This window comes from Callithrix jacchus, chromosome 1 (genome assembly GCF_049354715.1).
Source record: "Callithrix jacchus isolate 240 chromosome 1, calJac240_pri, whole genome shotgun sequence".
Classification (NCBI taxonomy): Eukaryota; Metazoa; Chordata; class Mammalia; order Primates; family Cebidae; genus Callithrix; species Callithrix jacchus.
The window spans coordinates 63,271,084-63,293,202 of NC_133502.1; the positions used below are offsets into that span (position 1 = coordinate 63,271,084).

General features: G+C 39.2%; 1 protein-coding gene across 1 annotated transcript in view; it reads left to right on the forward strand.

Annotated features, from left to right (window-relative positions):
• LOC100388825 (serine/threonine-protein kinase Nek5) overlaps positions 1-21,862 on the forward strand; it is a 35,945-nt gene extending 14,083 nt beyond the window's left edge. The window contains 8 exon segments of the mRNA XM_035297332.3: positions 8,172-8,269; positions 9,907-9,990; positions 10,076-10,146; positions 13,891-13,977; positions 17,339-17,393; positions 19,607-19,807; positions 19,885-19,958; positions 21,647-21,862. Coding sequence (XP_035153223.2) covers positions 8,172-8,269; positions 9,907-9,990; positions 10,076-10,146; positions 13,891-13,977; positions 17,339-17,393; positions 19,607-19,807; positions 19,885-19,958; positions 21,647-21,716 — 740 coding nt within the window. The 3' untranslated portion in view covers positions 21,717-21,862.
• The last annotated feature ends 257 nt before the right edge of the window (positions 21,863-22,119 follow it).

Below are 22,119 nucleotides of genomic sequence, written 5' to 3' on the forward strand. Positions count from 1 at the left end.
GGCCTCTTTAAGGTGCTAACTACTATTTTGGGTACAAAATAATGAAGTGTGGACAAACAAGTTAGTAGAAGTTCTTCTTTTTTAACAAGATCCCAGATGGTGGTTGGTTGGCTAATGAAAAAAGCTGGTTAAAGCAGAAAATCATCTGTTTTCGTCTATTCCAGCAGCTATAACAAAAATGCCATAAACTGAGTGGCTTATAAACAACAGAAATTTGTTTCTCACAGTTCTGGAGGCTGGGAAGTGCAATATCAGGTTGCAGGCAGATTCAGTGTCCGGTGAGGACTCACCTTCTGGTTCATTGATGGTTCGTCCCTTTGTGTCTTCACATCGTGGAAGGGGAGAGGGTCTCCTTGGACACCATTCCATTCATGAGGCTCCAGGTTATCAGTAGTCACTACAGGCCTCTCTAGTATGTTCAAGTACCTAGTCACCTTCCAAAAGCTCTACACCTCCTAATACCATCGCCATGAGGGTTAGAATTTCAACATATAAATTTGCGGAAGACAAAGACATTTAGACCATAGCAATTATACAAACATTTTAACATAAGAAGACATAATCATCCTTTGAGTGGAAATGGCTGGGGAAAAAAAGAAAAGAAAAAGAAATCTAAGGAAATTACAAGCATTTGTCAAAGGATCATTTCTTTTCTTTAATATGGAGCAAGTGTTTGTGGATAATCTGTCCACAATCCTTTTTAGAAGTTTTCTAGTTATAGAAAACTTCTAAAGAGCATAGCTTTTGGAGAAATAATCATATCTTTGATTTTCTATTCATATTTCATCAGTTTATATAGTAATGACAAGAATAACTCACTGACTGTAGTTCAAGAAAATTCAGAACTATTGTCAGTAGATTATGAGTCCACTGACTGTAGTTCTGAATTTTCTTTCTTATGTAAGCTACGCATCTTATTTAGAATTTCTAGTTTCTTTTCTTTAACGTGGAGCAAGTATTTGTGGATACTCTATCCACAATCCTTTTAGAAGTTTTCCAGTTATATTTCATTCATCCCCATTCAACATTTAGGTCAATAGCTATTTTTTTAAAAACTATTCACTTTTACTGAGTCTTCCAAAATATTCAGCATAGCTTTTGGAAAATAATCACATCTTTCATTTTCTATTCATATTTCATCAGTTTATGTTACAATGACAAGAATAAATGGTATAAACATATTGGGAAAAAACACAATGATCTTGGTAGGATTCAGTTTAATTGGTAGGAGCAGAGGTACTTGGACATACTAGAGAGCCTGGTAGCCTAGTGATAACCTGGATGGGGCAATAGCAATGGAGAATGTCCTGTAATCTAGTGAGTGGTTTAGGCAGAGGTCGGTTATAAGAGTTTCTATTGTATTCAACAATGTAGTTGAATAAGTGCCATATAAATATGGTGTTATGCCCAAATTCAAGAAGGGGCTGTTAATTCTTCCTAGGGTGTTATGAAAGAGTCACAGCTGCTATTTTTACAGAAGATTTCTAATCTCTCAAATGAATGTATTAATAAAAATAGCCAACATTTCTTAAACTCTTATTATGTGCAGGCATTGCTTTAAGCATCTGACATGGATTAACGCGTTTAATCTTTCCAACAATCCAAAGAAGAAATTTCTATACTATTATTTCCATTTTACAGATGAGGTAATGAGACAAAGAGAAATTAAAGTGACTTGCCCGGAGTCACAGAGCTAAGAAACAGAAATGGCATAGTGGGATTAGAACCCAGTCCATCTTGGTTCCACAGCCAGAACATGACATGATGATAAACATCTGAAATCCTTCCAGCACCAAATGATTTCTTTTTTTTTTTCCCAGAATCTCTGGGACACATTTATTTATTTATTTATTTATTTATTTTTTATTCATTTTAGGTTTGGGGGTACATGTGCAGAGCACGCAAGACAGTTGCATAAGTACACACATGGCAGTGTGTTTTGCTTCCTTTCTCCCCTTCACCCACATTTGGCATTTCTCCCCAGGCTATCCCTCCCCACCTCCTCCTCCCACTGGCCCTCCCCATTTCCCCCCAATAGACCCCAGTGTTTAGTACTCTTCTTTCTGTGTCCATGTGTTCTTATTTTTTATCACCCACCTATGAGTGAGAATATGCGGTGTTTCGTTCTCTGTTCTTGTGTCAGTTTGCTGAGGATGATGTTCTCCAGATTCATCCATGTCCCTACAAACGACACAAACTCATCATTTCTGATTGCTGCATAATATTCCATGGTGTATATGTGCCACATTTTCCCAATCCAGTCTATCATCAATGGGCATTTGGGTTGGTTCCAGGTCTTTGCTATTGTAAACAGTGCTGCAATGAACATTCATGTACATGTGTCCTTATAGTAGAATGACTTATAGTCCTTTGGATATATACCCAGTAATGGGATTGCTGGGTCAAATGGAATTTCTATTTCTAAGGCCTTGAGGAATCGCCACACTGTCTTCCACAGTGGTTGAACTAATTTACACTCCCACCAACAGTGTAAAAGTGTTCCTTTTTCTCCACATCCTCTCCAGCATCTGTTGTCTCCAGATTTTTTAATGATTGCCATTCTAACTGGCGTGAGATGGTATCTCAATGTGGTTTTGATTTGCATCTCTCTGATGACCAGTGACGATGAGCATTTTTTCATATGATTGTTGGCCTCATATATGTCTTCTTTCGTAAAGTATCTGTTCATATCCTTTGCCCACTTTTGAATGGGCTTGTTTGTTTTTTCCCTGTAGATCTGTTTGAGTTCTTTGTAAATTCTGGATATCAGCCCTTTGTCAGATGGGTAAACTGCAAAAATTTTTTCCCATTCTGTTGGTTGCCGATTCACTCTAGTGACTGTTTCTTTTGCCGTGCAGAAGCTGTGGAGTTTCATTAGGTCCCATTTGTCTATTTTGGCTTTTGTTGCCAATGCTTTTGGTGTTTTGTTCATGAAGTCCTTGCCTACTCCTATGTCCTGGATAGTTTTGCCTAGATTTCCTTCTAGGGTTTTTATCGTGCCAGGTCTTATGTTTAAGTCTTTAATCCATCTGGAGTTAATTTTAGTGTAAGGTGTCAGAAAGGGGTCCAGTTTCTGCTTTCTACACATGGCTAGCCAGTTTTCCCAACACCGTTTGTTGAACAGGGAATCCTTTCCCCATTGCTTGTTTTTGACAGGTTTATCAAAGATTGTATGGTTGTAGATATGTTGTGTTGCCTCTGATGCCTCTGTTCTGTTCCATTGGTCTATATCTCTGTTTTGGTACCAGTACCATGCTGTTTTGATTACTGTAGCCTTGTAGTATAGTTTGAAATCCGGTAGTGTGATGCCCCCCGCTGTGTTCTTTTTACTTAGAATTGACTTGGCTATGCGGGCTCTCTTTTGGTTCCATATGAAGTTCGTGGTGGTTTTCTCCAGTTCTGTGAAGAAAGTCAATGGTAGCTTGCTGGGTATAGCATTGATTCTGTAAATTACTTTGGGCAGTATAGCCATTTTCACGATATTAATTCTTCCTAACCATGAACATGGAATGTTTCTCCATCTGTTTGTGTCCTCTCTGATTTCGTTGAGCAGTGGTTTGTAGTTTTCCTTGAAGAGGTCCCTTACATTTCCTTGTGAGTTGTATTCCAAGGTATTTTATTCTTTTTGTAGCAATTGTGAATGGCAGTTCATTCTTGATTTGGCTTTCTTCAAGTTTGTTATTGGTGTAGAGGAAGGCTTGTGATTTTTGCACATTGATTTTATATCCTGAGACTTTGCTGAAGTTGCTTATCAGTTTCAGGAGTTTTTGGGCTGAGGCGATGGGGTCTTGTAGGTATACTATCATGTCGTCTGCAAATAGAGACAATTTGGCTTCCACCTTTCCTATTTGAATACCCTTTATTTCTTTTTCTTGCCTGATTGCTATGGCTAGAACTTCCAGTACTATATTGAATAGGAGTGGTGAAAGAGGGCATCCTTGTCTAGTGCTGGATTTCAAAGGGAATGCTTCCAGTTTTTGCCCATTCAGTATGATATTGGCTGTTGGTTTGTCATAAATAACTTTCATTACTTTGAGATACGTTCCATAGATACCGAGTTTATTGAGGGTTTTTAGCATAAAGGGCTGTTGAATTTTGTCAAATGCCTTCTCTACGTCAATAGAGATAATCATGTGGTTTTTGTTTATGGTTCTGTTTATGTGGTGAATTACGTTGATAGACTTGCGTATGTTGAACCAGGCTTGCATCCCCGGGATGAATCCTACTTGATCATGATGAATCAGTTTCTTGATTTGCTGTTACAATCGGCTTGCCAATATTTTATTGAAGATTTTTGCGTCTATGTTCATCATGGATATTGGCCTGAAGTTTTCTTTTCTTGTTGGGTCTCTGCTGGGTTTTGGTATCAGGATGATATTGGTCTCATAGAATGATTTGGGAAGGATTCCTTCTTTTTGGATTATTTGGAATAGTTTCAGAAGGAATGGTACCAGCTCCTCTTTGTGTGTCTGGGAGAATTCGGCTGTGAACCCGTATGGACCTGCGCTTTTTTTGTGTGGTAGGCTCTTAATTGCTGCCTCGACTTCTGCCCTTGTTATTGGTCTATTCATAGTTTCAGCTTCCTCCTGGTTTAGGCTTGGGAGGACATAGGAGCCCAGGAATTTATCCATTTCTTCCAGGTTTGCTAGCTTATGTGCGTAGAGTTGTTTGTAATATTCTCTGATGATGGTTTGAATTTCTGTGGAATCTGTGGTGATTTCCCCTTTATCATTTTTTATTGCATCTATTTGGTTGTTCTCTCTTTTCTTTTTAATCAATCTAGCTAGTGGTCTGTCTATTTTGTTGATCTTTTCAAAAAACCAGCTCTTGGATTTATTGATTTTTTGGAGGGTTTTTCGTGTCTCAATCTCCTTCAGCTCAGCTCTGATCTTAGTTATTTCTTGTCTTCTGCTGGGTTTTGAGTTTTTTTGATCTTGCTCCTCTAGCTCTTTCAATTTTGACGATAGGGTGTCAATTTTGGATCTCTCCATTCTTCTCATGTGGGCACTTATTGCTATATACTTTCCTCTAGTGACTGCTTTAAATGTGTCTCAGAGATTCTGGCAAGCTGTGTCTTCGTTCTCGTTGGTTTCGAAGAACTTCTTTATTTCTGCCTTCATTTTGTTGTTTATCCAGTCAACATTCAAGAACCAGTTGTTCAGTTTCCATGAAGCTGTTTGGTTCTGGGTTGGTTTCTGAATTCTGAGTTCTAACTTGATTGCACTATGGTCTGAGAGACTGTTTGTTATGATTTCAGTTGTTTTGCATTTGCTGAGGAGTGCTTTACTTCCAATTATGTGGTCAATTTTAGAGTAGGTGTGATGTGGTGCTGAGAAGAATGTATATTCTGTGGATTTGGGGTGGAGAGTTCTGTAGATGTCTATCAGGTTTGCTTGCTCCAGGTCTGAGTTCAAGCCCTGGATATCCTTGTTGATTTTCTGTCTTGTTGATCTGTCTAATATTGACAGTGGGGTGTTAAAGTCTCCCACTATAATTGTGTGGGAGTCTAAGTCTCTTTGTAAGTCATTAAGAACTTGCCTTATGTATCTGGGTGCTCCTGCATTGGGTCCATATATGTTTAGGATCGTTAGCTCTTCTTGTTGTATCGATCCTTTTACCATTATGTAATGGCCTTCTTTGTCTCTTTTGATCTTTGTTGCTTTAAAGTCTATTTTATCAGAGATGAGAATTGCAACTCCTGCTTTTTTTTGCTCTCCATTTGCTTGGTAAATCTTCCTCCATCCCTTTATTTTGAGCCTTTGTGTATCCTTGCATGTGAGATGAGTTTCCTGGATACAGCACACTGATGGGTTTTGGATTTTTATCCAATTTGCCAGTCTGTGTCTTTTGATTGGTGCATTTAGTCCATTTGCATTTAGGGTTAATATTGTTATGTGTGAATTTGATACTGCCATTTTGATGCTAGCTGGCTGTTTTGCCCATTAGTTGTTGTAGATTCTTCATTATGTTGATGCTCTTTAGCATTTAGTGTGATTTTGGAATGGCTGGTACTGGTTGTTCCTTTCTATGTGTAGTGCCTCTTTCAGGAGGTCTTGTAAAGCAGGCCTGGTGGTGACAAAATCTCTGAGTACTTGCTTGTTTGCAAAGGATTTTATTTTTCCTTCACTTCTGAAGCTCAGTTTGGCTGGATATGAAATTCTGGGTTGAAAGTTCTTTTCTTTAAGGATGTTGAATATTAGCCCCCACTCTCTTCTGGCTTGCAGAGTTTCTGCCGAGAGATCTGCTGTGAGTCTGATGGGCTTCCCTTTGTGGGTGACCCGACCTTTCTCTCTGGCTGCCTTTAATATTTTCTCCTTTATTTCAACCTTGTTAAATCTGACGATTATGTGCCTTGGGGTTGCTCTTCTTGCGGAATATCTTTGTGGTGTTCTCTGTATTTCCTGCAATTGAGTGTTGGCCTGCCTTGCTAGGTGGGGGAAATTTTCCTGGATAATGTCCTGAGGAGTATTTTCCAGCTTGGATTCATTCTCTTCATCACATTCTGGTATGCCTATCAAACGTAGGTTAGGTCTCTTCACATAGTCCCACATTTCTTGGAGACTTTGTTCATTCCTTTTTGTGATTTTTTCTCTGATCTTGGTTTCTCGTTTTATTTCATTGAGTTGATCTTCGACTTCTGAAATTCTTTCTTCTGCTTGGTCAATTCGGCTATTGAAACTTGTGCATGCTTCGCAAAGTTCTCGTGTTGTGTTTTTCATCTCCTTTCATTCATTCATATTCCTCTCTAAGTTATCCATTCTTGTTATCATTTCCTCGAATCTTTTTTCAAGGTTCTTAGTTTATTTGCATTCATTTGAAACATGTTCTTTTAGCTCACAAAAGTTTCTCATTATCCACCTTCTGAAGTCTAATTCCGTCATTTCGTCACAGTCATTCTCCATCCAGCTTTGTTCCCTTGCTGGTGAGGAGTTTTGGTCTTTTCTAGGAGGCGAGGTGTTCTGGTTTCAGGTGTTTTCCTCCTTTTTTCACTGGTTTCTTCCCATCTTTGTGGATTTATCCACCTGTCGTCTGTGTAGTTGCTGACTTTTCGATTGGGTCTCTGGATAGACACCCAGATTGTTGATGATGAAGTATTTCTGTTACTTGGTTTTCCTTCTACCAGTCTAGCCCCTTCGCTATACGACTGCAGAGGTCCACTCCAGGCCCTGCTTGTCTGGGGTGCACCTATTGCAGCTGCGGAACAGTAGGGATGCTACCAGTTTCTTTTTCTGCTATCTTTGTCCCAGAATGATGCCTGCCAAATGTCAGTCTTTTGGATATAGAGGGGTCAGGGAGCTGCTTGAGGAGACAGTCTGTACTTTATAGGAGCTCAAGTGCTGAGCTGTGAGCTCTGTTGTTCATTCAGGGCTGTTAGGCTGCTATGTTTAATTCTGCTGCAACAGAACTCATAAAAAAGCCCTTTTTTTCTCAGCTGCTCTTTGTGAAGGGGTTGGGGCTTTATTTTTGAGTGTCCGCCGGGTTGTCCTGCCCAGCTAGGAGGCAGTCTTGTCCTGCCGAGGCTCTGCCCTACTGGTGTGAGGTTCGCCCTGTTTCTGCAGGCTCTGCCCTTCTGCTGTGGTCTCTGCCCTGCAGCCGCAGGCTCCGCCCTGCGGCGGAGCCTCTCTGTTGTACCGGGTTGCCTCGGGAATGGCAGGCTGTGTCAGCAATGGGCATGTACCTCAGTAGGGGCTGATTGCCTCCGTGATGGCGGACGCCCCTCCCTCACGGAGGTGCGCTTTAAGGGAACCTCCTAACAGCGAGCGTTTGGAATCGCCGTTTTGTTTGTCACACTGCGCTACCCCTAACGCTTTGTCCTGGGCTGGCTCACTGTTCAAGTCCCGTTCAGTCTCAAGTTCAGCCCTCTCAGGTCTCAGGTTGCCAGTTCAACAGGGCACCCGGAACAGTGCGCTTTTGTGCGGAACTCTGTGGAGCGCCTCTGCGCTCCGGCGTGGGCTGCAGCCACACCGGCTGCTGGCTACACCAGTCAAGATCCCTGGCTGGTGTCCCGCATTTGTTTTATATCTGGGAGTTTCCCCGTTCTGTGGGCAACAAAGGTCCATCTGGAAATGCGTCCCCGACTCACCTTCTCCGCGCATCCAGCGAGAGCCTCAATCCTGGGTTGTTCTCACAGCACCATCTTGAGTCCTCATCCATGATTTCTTTTCTTACAGAGAATGGCAGCCTGTTTATTGTGATGGAAGATTGTGATGGAGGGGATCTCATGAAAAGGATCAGTATACAACGGGGTGTGTTATTTAGTGAAGATCAGGTAAAAACTTTGAATTTGCTTTTTAATTTTATGTATGTGTGGCAGGGGGAGAATTAAATGTGTAATGTCATAAGTAGTAGACTATGTTGATATAACACACGTGTTTTGGTAGAGAAATTCAAACCATAAAATAGTGCATCAATGTTCATGGTAGATTCTGTCCAGAACAAGTTTCCAGTTGAACCTAAACTGAATTGTTTTTTAGAAAGTGAGATTTTCTTGAGAAAAGATAGTCTATTTGGACAATCTCATGTATGATGCCTCTGAGATAAAACTTAATGGTTAAAAAAAATCTGAATGTGAGTGTTCCTGAGCCATTTAACATATGACATATTTATAGCTTCACTGTTTTCTCTTTAACAATTTGGTGCTCTGTTTTAAAATAGATATCCCACTTTGCTAGAGAGGATAGAAGCTTGTCTTAGCCATGCCTGTTTAGTTTCATTGGTTATTAAGAGGGGGAGACAAAAAATGAAGAATAATGGCCTCAATTCCCACTTTCCCTTTGCATAAACATATTTCTCTTCTATTCTCCAAGCCTCCTTGAAACCTTCTTGGGAGTGGTACTCATAAAGGAGACAGGTTTGTGTGTTTGGAGAGGAATCTGAGTTAGTGCCTGTGTGATTGATGGTAAGGCCATTGCCTCAAGCAGCACATAGAAAGGCCTGCCATCTTCCCTTTGGCCATTTGTTTCTTTGTTCTAGTTTAGCATGTAAGAGCATCATGCCCGTATAATTTCCACTTCAAATTGAATATTTTGAATATATGAAGGATTAAAGAATCAATATCTCTAATCTCTGTAACATTAATCAAGCATTCTTTGTATGCTCATTTGTATTAGATATTAAATTCCATATTCATAGAAGCTCTCCTTATCTAGATATTATTTTGCCACATTTTATAAAAATGCTTCTCATGACAAAATTTTTAGTTATCTTTCTTTTTGTTAGGAATGAACTAAAATTACAACTGAAGATTAATGTCTGGAATATAGCTTTATTCCTATTATTTTCCTCTTTCTGTATAATTTGGCAGACAAAGAACCAGTGAAATTTTAGAATAGTTTAAATAAATCTCTACAGGCACAGGACATATTTTCATAAAGAGGCTCATGGCCAACAAAGATAAAATAAAATCATGACTTAGAAATAAAATTAAACTTTAAAAGTAAAATATTTATTGGTTTTATATTAGATATATAGACATTTCATTACGATTCCTAATAACCTCACAGATCCTGCATTTCTGCCCCTTTCTCTCTCTACCTCCTTTCACCGTAAAGGAAGAACCAGTGGTGCCCAGGTTATCAGGAAACAGGGCTGCTGTGTACTATTCCTGATGCAGTTAGCATCCCAGGGTTAAGAAAGAAAAGATGAAAATCATGAATGGCATGCCTCTTTCCCTTGCTTCTACTTGATACCAGTGTTATTTGGATTGCTTTTCTGTGCCTTCATTTTTCTAGTTGTAAAATGAAAATAATAATATTGTAAAGTGTATCTATTAAATACACATACACTATGTGTGTGTGCGTGTATGTGTCTGTGTATAATTTCTTTCTTTCTTTTTGCATGTTATCCTGAAGACATTTCAGTGACTACCAGGCTATTCAATGGCTTTGTTTTGTGTTCTTGCTATAGATCCTCGGTTGGCTTGTACAGATTTCTCTAGGAGTAAAACACATTCATGACAGGAAGATATTACACAGGGACATAAAAACTCAGGTAACAGCTCAGAGAGAAGACTAAGAGAGAACTCTGATCTTTTCTTGAAGTGCCTCAAACAACATGACATTTTCTCCATTTGCAGAACATTTTTCTTAGCAAGAATGGAATGGTTGCAAAGCTTGGGGACTTCGGTATAGCAAGAGTCCTGAATAAGTAAGTACTTTGAAAAAAAATTTTTTTCTATTCAAAATATCCCAAGTATGTATTTTTAGGTATCATGGATTAAGAATATATTAAAATCTTGATTGTCCAAATAATTTTAGGTAGCTTTATGTCAGTGCAATAAATCAGTCAGATGGTACTTTGCGATTAAAATTCTCAAGATAAATTGTGGCATAATAGAATGATGTTGCTAATATTCTGTAGTGTGATTCCAGTTTATCAACTATGGGATGTGACTAATACGCATAAAGCTAGTGAGAATTTAGTGAAACAGGCAGGTTTACACTTCTTAATGAAAAAAGTCAAACTCTCTAAAATACTTGAAGAAATTTATTCTGAGCCAAATACGAGTGACCCAAGGCTCATGCCTGTGACATAGCCCTCAGGAGATCCTAAGAACATGTTCCCAAGGTGGCTGGGCTACAGCTTGGTTTTGTACACTTTAGGGAGACACAAGACGTCAATAAGATGTACATGGGTTTGGTCCAGAAAGGCAGGACAACTCACAGCTGGGAGGAATGGGAGGGAGCTTCCAGGTCATAGATGGATTAAAAACTATTCTGATTTACAGTTGGTTGAAAGAGCTTATCTAGAGACCTGGAATCAATGGAAGGGAGTGTGTGGGTTAAGATAAGGAGTTGTGGAAACCAAGGTTTTTGTTATGCAGATGAAATCTCCAAGTAGCAGGCCTCAGAGAGAATAGATATAAATGTTTCTTATCAGTCTTAAAAGGGTGCCAGACTCTTAGTTAATTTTCTCCTGTATCAGGAAAAAGACTTGGAAAAAGAAGGGGATTTTCTCCAGAACGTAGATTTTCCCCATAAGAGAAAGCTTTGCAGGACTATTTCAAGATATGGGCAAAGAAACATGATGTGGAGTAAAATATTTTTATTTCTTTCAGACCTTCTATCTGTCATGTGATGTTATGCTAGACTCAGGCTGGATTTCAGTATCTTATTGCTACAAAGAGTCCGCTTTGTCAGTCTTAAGGTCTGTTTAATGTTTTTTTTTTTTTTTTCTTGAGACGGAGTTTCGCTGTTGTTACCCAGACTGGAGTGCAGTGGCATGATCTTGGCTCACCACAACCTCCACCTCCTAGGTTCAAGCAATTCTCCTGCCTCAGCCTCCCGAGTAGCTGGGACTACAGGCATGCACCACCATGCCCAGCTAATTTTTGTATTTTTAGTAGAGACGGGGTTTCTCCTTGTTGACCAGGATGGTCTGGATCTCTTGACCTCGTGATCCACCCGCCTCAGCCTCCCAAAATGCTGGGATTATAGGTGTGAGCCACTGTGCCCTGCCTAAGGTCTGTTTAATGTTAATGCTGGTCAACTGTGCCTCAATTCCAAAAGGAAAGAGAAAATTATGAGGCATGTCAGACCCTGCTTCCCATCATGGCCTGAACTAGTTTTTCAGGTTAACTTTGGAATGTCCTTGGCCAAAGGGAGGGTCCATGAGTTGTTTGGGGAGCTTAGAATTTTATTTTTGATTTACACATTTTCTAGCAAATAAATTGGTGCACCTGTTGGGAAGACAATTTGGTGGCAATATATATATATATATTTTTTTTTTTTTTGGGGGGGGAAGGCAGGAAGGGAGGGAAGGACGGTAGGGAGGAAGGAGGGGATGAAGGAAGGAAGGAAGGAAGGGAGGAAGCGGGGAGGGAGGGAGGGAAGGGAAGGAAGGAAATCAAGCAATGAGAGAGACATTGCCGACCTGGATCTAGAGGTTTACAAGTTGATTTCTTTTTTTTTTTGAGAGAAGGAAAGAAAAAAAAATTAGTAAAGGAGAAGAAGAAAGAGGAAGAAAAAGAGGGAGAGTAAATGGAAATATTGCTTTATTTTGAAAAAAATTGGGTATTAATAATGGCCAATCAATGTTTCATTTAAACTTATGGGTAGGTGTGATGTGGTATTGACAAAAATGTATATTTTGTGTATTTGAAGTGGAGAGCTCTATAAATATTTATTAAGTTTACTTGTTCCGGATCTGAGTTCGAGTCCTTGATATCCTTATTAATTTTCTGTCTCATTGAATCTAAGTCTCGTATCTGGGTGTTAGGATCGTTAGCTCTTATTGTTGCATTGATCCTTTTATCACTATATCTTTGTTGCTTTAAAATCTATTTTATCCGATACGAGAATTGCAGCTCCTGCTTTTTATTTATTTATTATTTATTTTTTTTCTCCATTTGGTTGGTAAATCTTTCTCCATCCCTTTGTTTTGAGTCTTTGTGTATCCTTGCATGTGAAACAGGCCTGGATGTAACATGCCATTGGGTTTTGGCTGTGTCTTTTGATTGGGGGATTTAGTCAATTTAAATTTAGGGTTACTGCCCTTTGATGTTGACTGGCGTTTTATCCATTCAACGTGAAGAAAAAATTAGAGAAAAAAGGATAAAAAGGAATGAGCAAAGTCTCCAAGAAATGTGGGACTATGTGAAAAGACCAAATTTACGTTTGATAGGTGTACCTGAATGCAACGGAGAGAATGAATCCAAGCTGGAAAATACCCTTCAGGATATTATTCAGGAAAGTTTTCCTAAACTAGCAAAGGAGGTCAACATTCAACCCCAGGTAATACAGAGAACACCACAAAGATATTCCTCAAGAAGAGCAACCCCAAGGCACATAATCGTTAGATTCACCAGGGTTGAAACGAAGGAGAAAATACTAAGGGCAGCCAGAGAGAAAGGTCAGGTTACCCACAAAGGCAAGCCTATCAGACTTACAGCAGATCTCTCAGCAGAAACTCTACAAGCCAGAAGAGAGTGGGGGCCAATATTCAACATCCTCAAAGGACAGAACCTTCAGCCCAGAATTTCATATCCAGCCAAACTAAGCTTCACAACTGAAGGAAAAATAAAATCTTTTATGAACAAGCAAGAACTCAGAGATTTTATTACCACCAGGCCTGCTTTACAAGAGCTTCTGAAAGAAGCATTACACACAGAAAGAAACAACCAGTATTAGCCTTTCTAAAAATACACCAAAAAGTAAAGAGCACCAACATAAAGAAGAATTTACACCAACGGGTGGCAATATATATTAAGAGATTTTTAAATGTTCTATTTCTGGGAATTTGTTCCAAGGGAATAGTTTGACATTTGGAATAACATAAATGCCTAAATAATTGGAAAATGGTTAAATTTAATAAAACTTGGCATGGCCATGTACCTGAATATGTCATGAAAAACATTTATGGTTTTGAAGACTTCTTGATAACTTTGTTATACTAAATAAAGAAAATGGAATTCTGAATTTTAAATACATTGTGATCACAGTTATATGAAAAATATTGGTGGAAAAAAGACAGGAAGGAAGTATATCAGAATTTTAACAATAGTTGTTTTGGGTGCTAAAATTCTGGGTAACTTTTTTTACATTATTCATTTTTGTATTTTCTAAATTTTAAATCATGAAGTTGCAATTAGATAATTTCTTACATCAAAGAGATTTTTATAACATAACAATTTCATCTCTTTGTGGAGTGTTTAAGCCATAAAAATATGTCTTAATGTGTAATTTTTTGGGAGGTGAATTGTAATTTTAAATATCAACTGATTTTGTTACTTTATCAATGTACCATGTTTTTCTTCCTTCTAACACTTGTATGTACCAAATCTTGTGTTATCCATGTTCTCATTCTTCTTAAATGTCTGTGTCTTAAGACTTTTCTTAGGACTTTATCTCCACTAAAAAACATGCTAATTTATTATTTAATATAATTTACTAGTTCCATGGAACTTGCTCGAACTTGTGTTGGAACACCTTACTACCTGTCCCCAGAGATCTGTCAGAAAAAGTCCTACAACAATAAGACGTAAGTTGCTGACTCTCAGTTTAAAAATGTCAGTAAAATCTGATGGATGACACTGAACGAAGATTCCAAAAACTAAAATTCAAATCTCTTCTCTCTTTCTTATGGTACTTTTGTAATTTCATTTTCTTCATGTGTGAAATTGTTCCTGGACCAAACTGAGGGTTGGGCTGCTGTTTCTTGTGGCCCCATAATGAGATGCAGATGAAGTAGGGAGGAAGTGAGTTTTTATTTCTGTAACCAGTTATAGGGAGGTTTGGAAATTATCACCATACCAACTCAAAATTGCAAAGTTTTTCCTAGCTTATACACCTTTTAAGCTATATTTCTACGTATAAGGGTGCATTCATTTAAGGACATAAGTGATTAACTCCTTTTAATCTATAACTAAGGTCTGAGTCCTGAAGACCTTCTTCTGGAGCCTCAGTATGTTTACTTAATCTAAATGGGTCTAGGTGCTCGGGTGATTACCCTTAATCTTGTTTCATGCTAAATCATGGAGGTTTGGGGAGTTCCTTCAGACCACTGATAAAACTTGTTTAATCCTAAATGGGTCCTGTTTGGAATTGCTTCATTATTTTGTCATGCTTTAAGACCCAGGAAAAACCTAGGCAAAACTCTTGATGGGCTTTTGTTACATTCCATAAGGAAGATATCAGGGCACTGGCTTTTTTAGCTTTCAGTGTTTAACTTCACCACTTAGTCAGTACTGAAACAGTTGTGATGGAGGCCTGCGTTAGTAAGACCTGGCCTGCCACAAAATGGGGATCCCAGAGACTATCTCTGAGCAGTGTTACCTGAAGCTTTTGAAGTTGTTTAGAAGAAAACCATTTCTCTTCCTTTAAAGATACAAGTGGTATAAAAAATAACATCAAAAATTGCCGTCACTGTGATGTCCATTTTTTTGTTGTATGTTTATACCTTTGAAGCACTGTTTAGTCTGTTGCAAGACAAGATCGAAGAAGACGAAGCAGAACACAGTGTGGTCTGGTGACTGATCGATCACTGGGTTAGGAGCTGGAATCCTAGTCTTGGCTCGGTTGCTAACTTGACCAAGTCAGTTGACCTCTGTGGGCCTCAGTTCTGTAACTCATAACAATGAGAATATTGACTAGGTAATCTTTAAGGTGTCTTCCAGCTTTAAAACGCAGCTAGTTTTTATGTGTGTGACATCAGAGTCTGGTTCTCAGTAGTAATTATTATTATTATTTTTGGAGGTGGAGCCTGGCTCTGTCACCCAGGCTGGAGTGCAGTGCTGTAATCTTGGCTCACTGCAACCTCTGCCTCCCAGGCTCAAGCAATTCTTGTGCCTCAGCATCCCAAGTACCAGGACCATGCCTGGATACTTTTTTGTATTTTTAGTAGAGACGGGGTTTTACCATATTGCCCAGGCTGGTCTCAAATTCCTGACCTCAGGTGATCTGCCTGCCTCTCAAAGTGCTGGGATTGCAGACATGAGCCACCACACGCCGCCCTCAGTAGTAATGTTAATGTATACAGCAAGAAAAGGTGAAGAACTTTTGCTTCCTATAAGGAGAAGGGAAAGATTTTAACTTTTCAAAGCTGGTTGCCATTGAACAAGTTGTCAATAAGGAAGACTGAGTTCCCTTTGGGTTAATTGTCCTTTTGTTTAGGAAAATGCACAAGAGATGTTTGGCTATTGGACTTTGAAAGAGATAAATGAAAGGCAAAGCTCAGATGGTAGACAATTACAAAAAGAATAGTAAAAATTTCTTTGCATAATAAAATAACAGAGATTTTTTTTTTTAGAGCTATCCCCTAGCACCTAGGAGTTTGGCCTCAAGTTAGTCATGCAGGAATGCGGGTAGGCTGTGCTGGACAGAAAGTAGGCTGTTCAGAGCAGGGCGTGGTGCTGTGGTGCATTGTTTTGTTTCCTTGTACTGCTTTTCAAGAATTTGAATCAACATGTAAATAATGCTGGATGTGGTGGCTCACACCTGTAATCCTAGCACTTTGGGAGACTGAGGGGAATGATTGCTTGAGTCTAGGGGTTCAAGACCAGCCTGGGCAACATTGTGAGACCTCGTCACTACATTAGAAAAAATAAATATTGAAAGGCTTTAAAATATACAGAGTTGGTGCATCTCAAAATGGGAAGATCTTAGCAATAATCAGGTGGGTAGCTGCTGGTTCCGTTAGAGCAGCAAACATTCCCTGGTTCACTGCAGTCTTCACCATGCCAAGTGGTCTCAGGGCTGCACTGGCCCCTCCCAACTGCCAGGTGGCTGCATTACTGGCCTGAGCCCTGAGGGGCATATGAATTCTCTACCCTGGCTGCAGAGGGTACTCTGGGGACAGAAGAGAAGTTTGGGTCTGTGGAAGCCCTAGAAAAGACAAAATTCTGTGTGGTGTGAAGTGGTCAGTGAGTTTCTAGAAGCTCTAGAAAGTAGACATTTGTTTCCTGGGTCACATGCAGGTGGCTCATGCCCACAGCACTTTGGGAGGCCAAGGAGGGAATATTGGTTGAGCTCAAGAGTTTGAGACCAGCCTGAGCAACATAGTGAAACCTTGTTTCTGAAAAAACAAAAAAAATTATTTAAAAACCCCACAAATTTGTTTCCCACCAATCTTACCATCTCTTGTACTTACGATCTATTGTACTCAAACCCTTAGTATAAGAGTCAGTCTCTCTCTCTCTCTCTCTCACATGCATGATGCATTGCTGCTAGAGGAGGCATTTACCTCACTCCTCACTTTAATGATTCCTTCTTGCTTTGGCTCCTTGACATTTTCATTTCTCATTATACGTTTTTCGATCTTTTAGATTTAATTGTGCTTTTTGTTCTACAAATAACTCCTCAATTAAACCAATCACATAAATATTTATGAAATACTAAATCTGTAAGGAGCAAAGCTCACAATATATATTTTAAGTACATTTAAAAAAATGTCTATCGAGAATCAGATACTGTGTTCATTACATAATATAACTTTGGTTCTGTCAAAAGCCTTGAGTAGGGCATATCTTTCTAAATCAACTCAATATTACCTTTTGAGTCAAAACAAATCCATGTTTGAGTTCTGCCTGCCTCCAAATTGCTCAAAATTTCATCAGATACATTTTATTTGAGCAGAAAACTGAACTAAATATTAAGCCACCAGGTTGTAGCAGAGTTTGTGTGCCTTTCTTCTACTAGAAATCCAACAAACTACAAATTTTATTTTTATTTATTTTACCTATTATCTTCTAATAAGAATTGATGATATATCGGAAAGCATTTGTAAAAACTGGTCAACTTATATAAAATTGTAAAGCAACACAAATTTAAGGCACTGTAAGGGTAGAAGCTTTTATTAAGAATAATGGATGTTTTCTTGGCTTGTAAACTCTGATCTTCTCTAGGGATATTTGGTCTCTTGGCTGTGTCTTATATGAGCTCTGCACACTGAAACATCCTGTAAGTATGCTCTTCATCAAACTAATCTTGAATTATTGGAATTGTAGAAAAGAAATTAACTTCTGGGAGAAAAATGTTAATGTTCGATTTTATTAGATTGTTAAAAATTATATGGATGAGCTACTTAAAATAACGGTAGATCTATATGTCCTGACATGGAAGGATGTCCAAGCAATATTATAAAGTAAAAATCTGAGTTGGAGAATAGTATGTGTAGCATATTTCCATTAAAAATAAATTACGTGGGCTTGACATGGTGGCTCATGCCTGTAATCCCACCACTTTGGGAGGCCAAGGCAGGCAGATCACTTGAGGTCAGGAGTTGGAGACCAGCCTGGCCAACATGATGGTGAGACCCCGTCTCTACTAAAAATGCAAAAATTAGCTGGGCATGCTGGCGTGCACCTGCAGTTCTTAGCTAGTCAGGAGGCTGAGGCATGAGAATTGCTTGAACCCAGGAGGTGGAGGCTATAGTAAACTGAGATCACACCACTCCACTCCAGCCTGGATGACAGAGCGAGACTCCGTCTCAAAAAAAATAAATAAATTATGTGTGAATACATATGTTCGGCAAAAGGAAAATGTACATGAACAAAGTTTATAGGAAACCAGGCACAAGGTTTTAAGAGTCTTTTCCCTGAGGTCACATGGGATGTGCCAGATCCTCCAGCGCTGTTACCCATGACACCTGTGAAATGTGATCTATAAGAAAGCTCATCAGATATACCCAGTGCCCAGGGTTTTTACTGGGGACTGGTCACATAGGCACCTTCTACCTGGCATATATCAAACTTCCAGACTCCTGGAAAGAAAGCAGGTGTTCAGCATAAGCCATATTGATTGCATAAATAGGTGAGGCAAAGAAAACCCCTCTTAACATTCAGGGAATGGTGGAAATTCTCCTGAAATCTTAGTTCCCAGGCCAACTTTGTAAGCAGACCTTTCTGAGGATATCCTGCTACATCAACTCTTTTCTCCACAGCTGTCATTATTATTATTATTATTAGTTATTGTCAAGGGTTGCACAGCCAGTGTCTGACCAAAACGTGTATCTCTTTTTTTTTTTTGAGACAGAGTCCCACTCTGTGGCTCAGACTGGAGTGCAGTACCCTGATCTCAGCTCACTGCAACTTCTGACTCCTGGGTTCAAGCAATTCTCCTGCCTCAGCCTCCTGAGTATCTGGGATTATACAGGTACCCACTACCATGCTTGGCTAATTTTTTTGTATTTTTAGTAGAGATGGGGTTTCGCCATGTTGGCCAGGCTGGTCTTAAACTCCTGACCTCAGGTGATCCACCTGCCTCTGCCTCCCAAATGCTGGGATTATAGGCGTGAGCCACTGTGCCTGGCCAACGTGTACCTTTATTGCCACACCATGGTGTTGAATATTATTATGTATAAATAACTATTGGGTATATACAATAGAAGATTCTCTGGTTTATGAAACATTTTAGAGGAAATGAAGAATGTTTATGCTAATATTAAATAGCAAGAGATAAAATTTCATATCAGTATGACCCCAACTTTGTAAAATAAAAATCATTTTTAAAAAAGATAAGAAGCTATACCTCTGAGTGGTAAAATTATACATATTTTCCCATGACTTTAGAATTTCCTATACCTCCCAGTTTTTTGTTATGAGTAAACATTATTTTGATAATAAAACAAAATTAAACAAATAAAAAAAAAGAACTTGTTTTAAGTAACATGGCATCTCATTGAGTAACTGCAATATCTGCTCATGGAAGATTAGTTGATGAAAACAATTTAGGGTGGACCATAGTGCTGCTTGTTTTTTGTTTTGTTTTGTTTTATTGACACAGGGTCTCACTCTGTTACCTAGACTGGAGTGCAATGGTGTGATCATGGCTCACTGAAGCTTTGACCTCCTGGGCTCAGATAATTCTCCTGCCTCAGCCTCCCAAGTAGCTGGGACCACAGGCTCATACCACCATACCCAGCAAATTTTTAAAAATCATGATTTGGAGAGAGAAGATCTAACTGTGTTTCCCAGGCTGGTCTTGAGCTCCTGGGCTCAAGTGATCCTCCTGCCTCAGCCTCTGAAAGTACTGGGATTACCCAGGAGCTTAGTGCTTCTGCAATTTAAAAACATTATTTTGCTTCTTGGTATATTTGTTACTTTAACACTTTTAAGGTTTGTTACTTTAGTAACTTTTCTCTGATTTAGTATCATTGCTTCTTGTCCTTTCAGTTTGAAGTTAGCAACTTACAGCAGCTGGTTCTGAAGATTTGTCAAGCACATTTTGCTCCAGTATCTCCAAGGTTTTCTTATAACCTACATTCCTTGATATCTCAGCTCTTTAAAATATCTCCTCAAGACCGACCATCCATAAATTCCATTTTGAAAAGGCCCTTTTTAGAGAATCTGATTCCCAAATATTTGACTCCTGAGGTGAGTTGTGAGGTGGCTGTTTGAATTTTGGCAGAGATTTTGGTTTGTAGGTCCTTGACACGTGTGTTTGGTTTTAGGTCATTCAGGAAAAATTCAATCACATGCTTATATGCAGAGCAGGAGCGCCAGCTTCTCAACAAGATGGTCCAGAGTAAGTGTGACTTAGCCGTGCAATCAAAAGCATCTATTACACATGTGTCATACAGAGTAATGCAAGGAAATGTCACCAAACATATGGAAAGTGGACATTTGAAAAATACAAGCAGTATAAGCAGGAGAAAAATCATCTTGTCAAATGGCAGCTAGTGAGTGTGCCTGAAAGTTGTATATCTAGCTCATACATAAGCACCTTCCTTCTCATTAGTCAGGAAACCTTCATGAAGCAGAGGACATGCTGAGAGAGATGCTTGAAGAGGTCGAACCCAAACTTAACTTTTGTATAGGAAAGGGATAGAGTGGGAGAAGGTTACAGATAGACACAGATGATGAGATGAAACTTATTTTTCTAAAATAGGATAGACCGGCAATTAAGAATTCTGTTGCAAAGGACCACTGGAGCTGAAGTTAGGATCTTGGGGTCTAATTGGTAACAACGGGAAACTATGTGAAAGTGATGAAGTGCTCTGTGTCAGGGGAGGGGTGCATTAAGGAAGAGAAAATTACTAATTCACTTGAAGCTGTGAAAGTCAAAGCCCCAGGATTTAGCCGCAACTGAATGTCTAGACTTACAATATCAGGAGGAGCAGAAAACCTCTCAAAGAAATCCGTGATAGGGAAATGTTATCCATTGTGATCGAGATGCTAAAATTGAGGAAAGTTAAAGAGAAAATGAATGAGCTTCTTTGCCATTTAATTTGACTGACATTATTGTGTATCAGTCTAGATTGAGAATGTTCAGAAAATAGATAAGTAGAGAATATGGGACAGTATATTGTCCATGTTTCTAGTATAGGTAAGATAGGAGAACAGGAACAATTATTTTTTTATTGAGGTCGGCTCTTGCTGTGTTTCCCAGGCTGGCCTCAAACTCTTGAGCTCAAACAGTCCTTCCACCTTGGCCTCCCAAATTGCTGGGATTACAGGTGTGAGCCACCTTGCCCAGCCCAAGAACAAATTTTGATGGAGATAAAGACAAACATTAGAAAATCTACTCATACCTTAATCCCAGCACTTTGGGAGACCAAGGAGGGTAGATCACTGGAGGCCAGGAGTTTGATGCCAGTCTGGCCAACATGGCCAAACCACGTGTCTACTGAAAATACAAAAATTAGCTGCACATGGTGGTGCATGTCTGTCATCCCAGCTACTCAGTTGGCTGAGGCATGAGAATGGCATGAACTTGGGAGGCTGCAGTGAGCTGAGACCCTGCCACTGCACTGTAGCCTGGGTGACAGAGTGAGACTGTTTCAACAACAACAACCAAAAAAAAAAAAAAAAAAGAGAGAGAGAGAGAGAGAGAAGATCTACTCATCAATTCCAAACAACATGGCATGAATGGAGTGGCCCGATAACCCAAGCTCTGATGACCGAATTTAATAACTTTTACTATTACCCCATACATTTTGTTTCTGTAAATGTTAATATTAATTTCTATTTTTCTGAAAAAAAAAAAAAAAAAAAAAAAGGTGCTGTCATGTATTACTTGAAGTATGCAAAGGGACTCTGAAAAAATGGTTTTTTCCTTTTAAAGAAAATGCATATTAATTTTTCAGCTGTACTTCTCTGTGTGTAAAATGTCTCCCGCTAAAAATGTAGCTTATGTTTATACTCTTACAAGTATCAGTATTAAAGGTGTACAATTTTTAAAAAATTGAAGCCGTTTTATTTTGGTTAATTAAGAGTGCAAAATACAAAAAGTGAGATTCCAGGGAAAGTGCCCACCAAGATCAAGGATATCTGTGCCAATTAAAAGGAATGCAATATTGCATAGAAATGAATGGAGACCACCAGCTGGAGAGCAGAAGCCCAGATCTGTAAGTCATTCTAAACACTCCTTTGTGTTTTTTAGCTATTAAAAAAAAAATATATATATATATATTTATATTTATTTATTTTTATTTTTTAATTAAGACAGAGTTTTGCTAGGTTACCACCGGCTGGTGTGCAGTGGTGCGATCTCAGCTCACTGCAACCCCCACTTCCTGGGTTCAAGCGATTCTTCTGCCCCAGCCTCCTGAGTAGCTGGGACTACAGGCATGTGCCACCATGCCCAGCTAATTTTTGTGTTTTTAGTAGAGATGGGGTTTCACCATGTTGGCCAGGATGATCTCGATCTCTTGATCCACCTGCCTTGGCCTCCAAAGTGCTGGGAT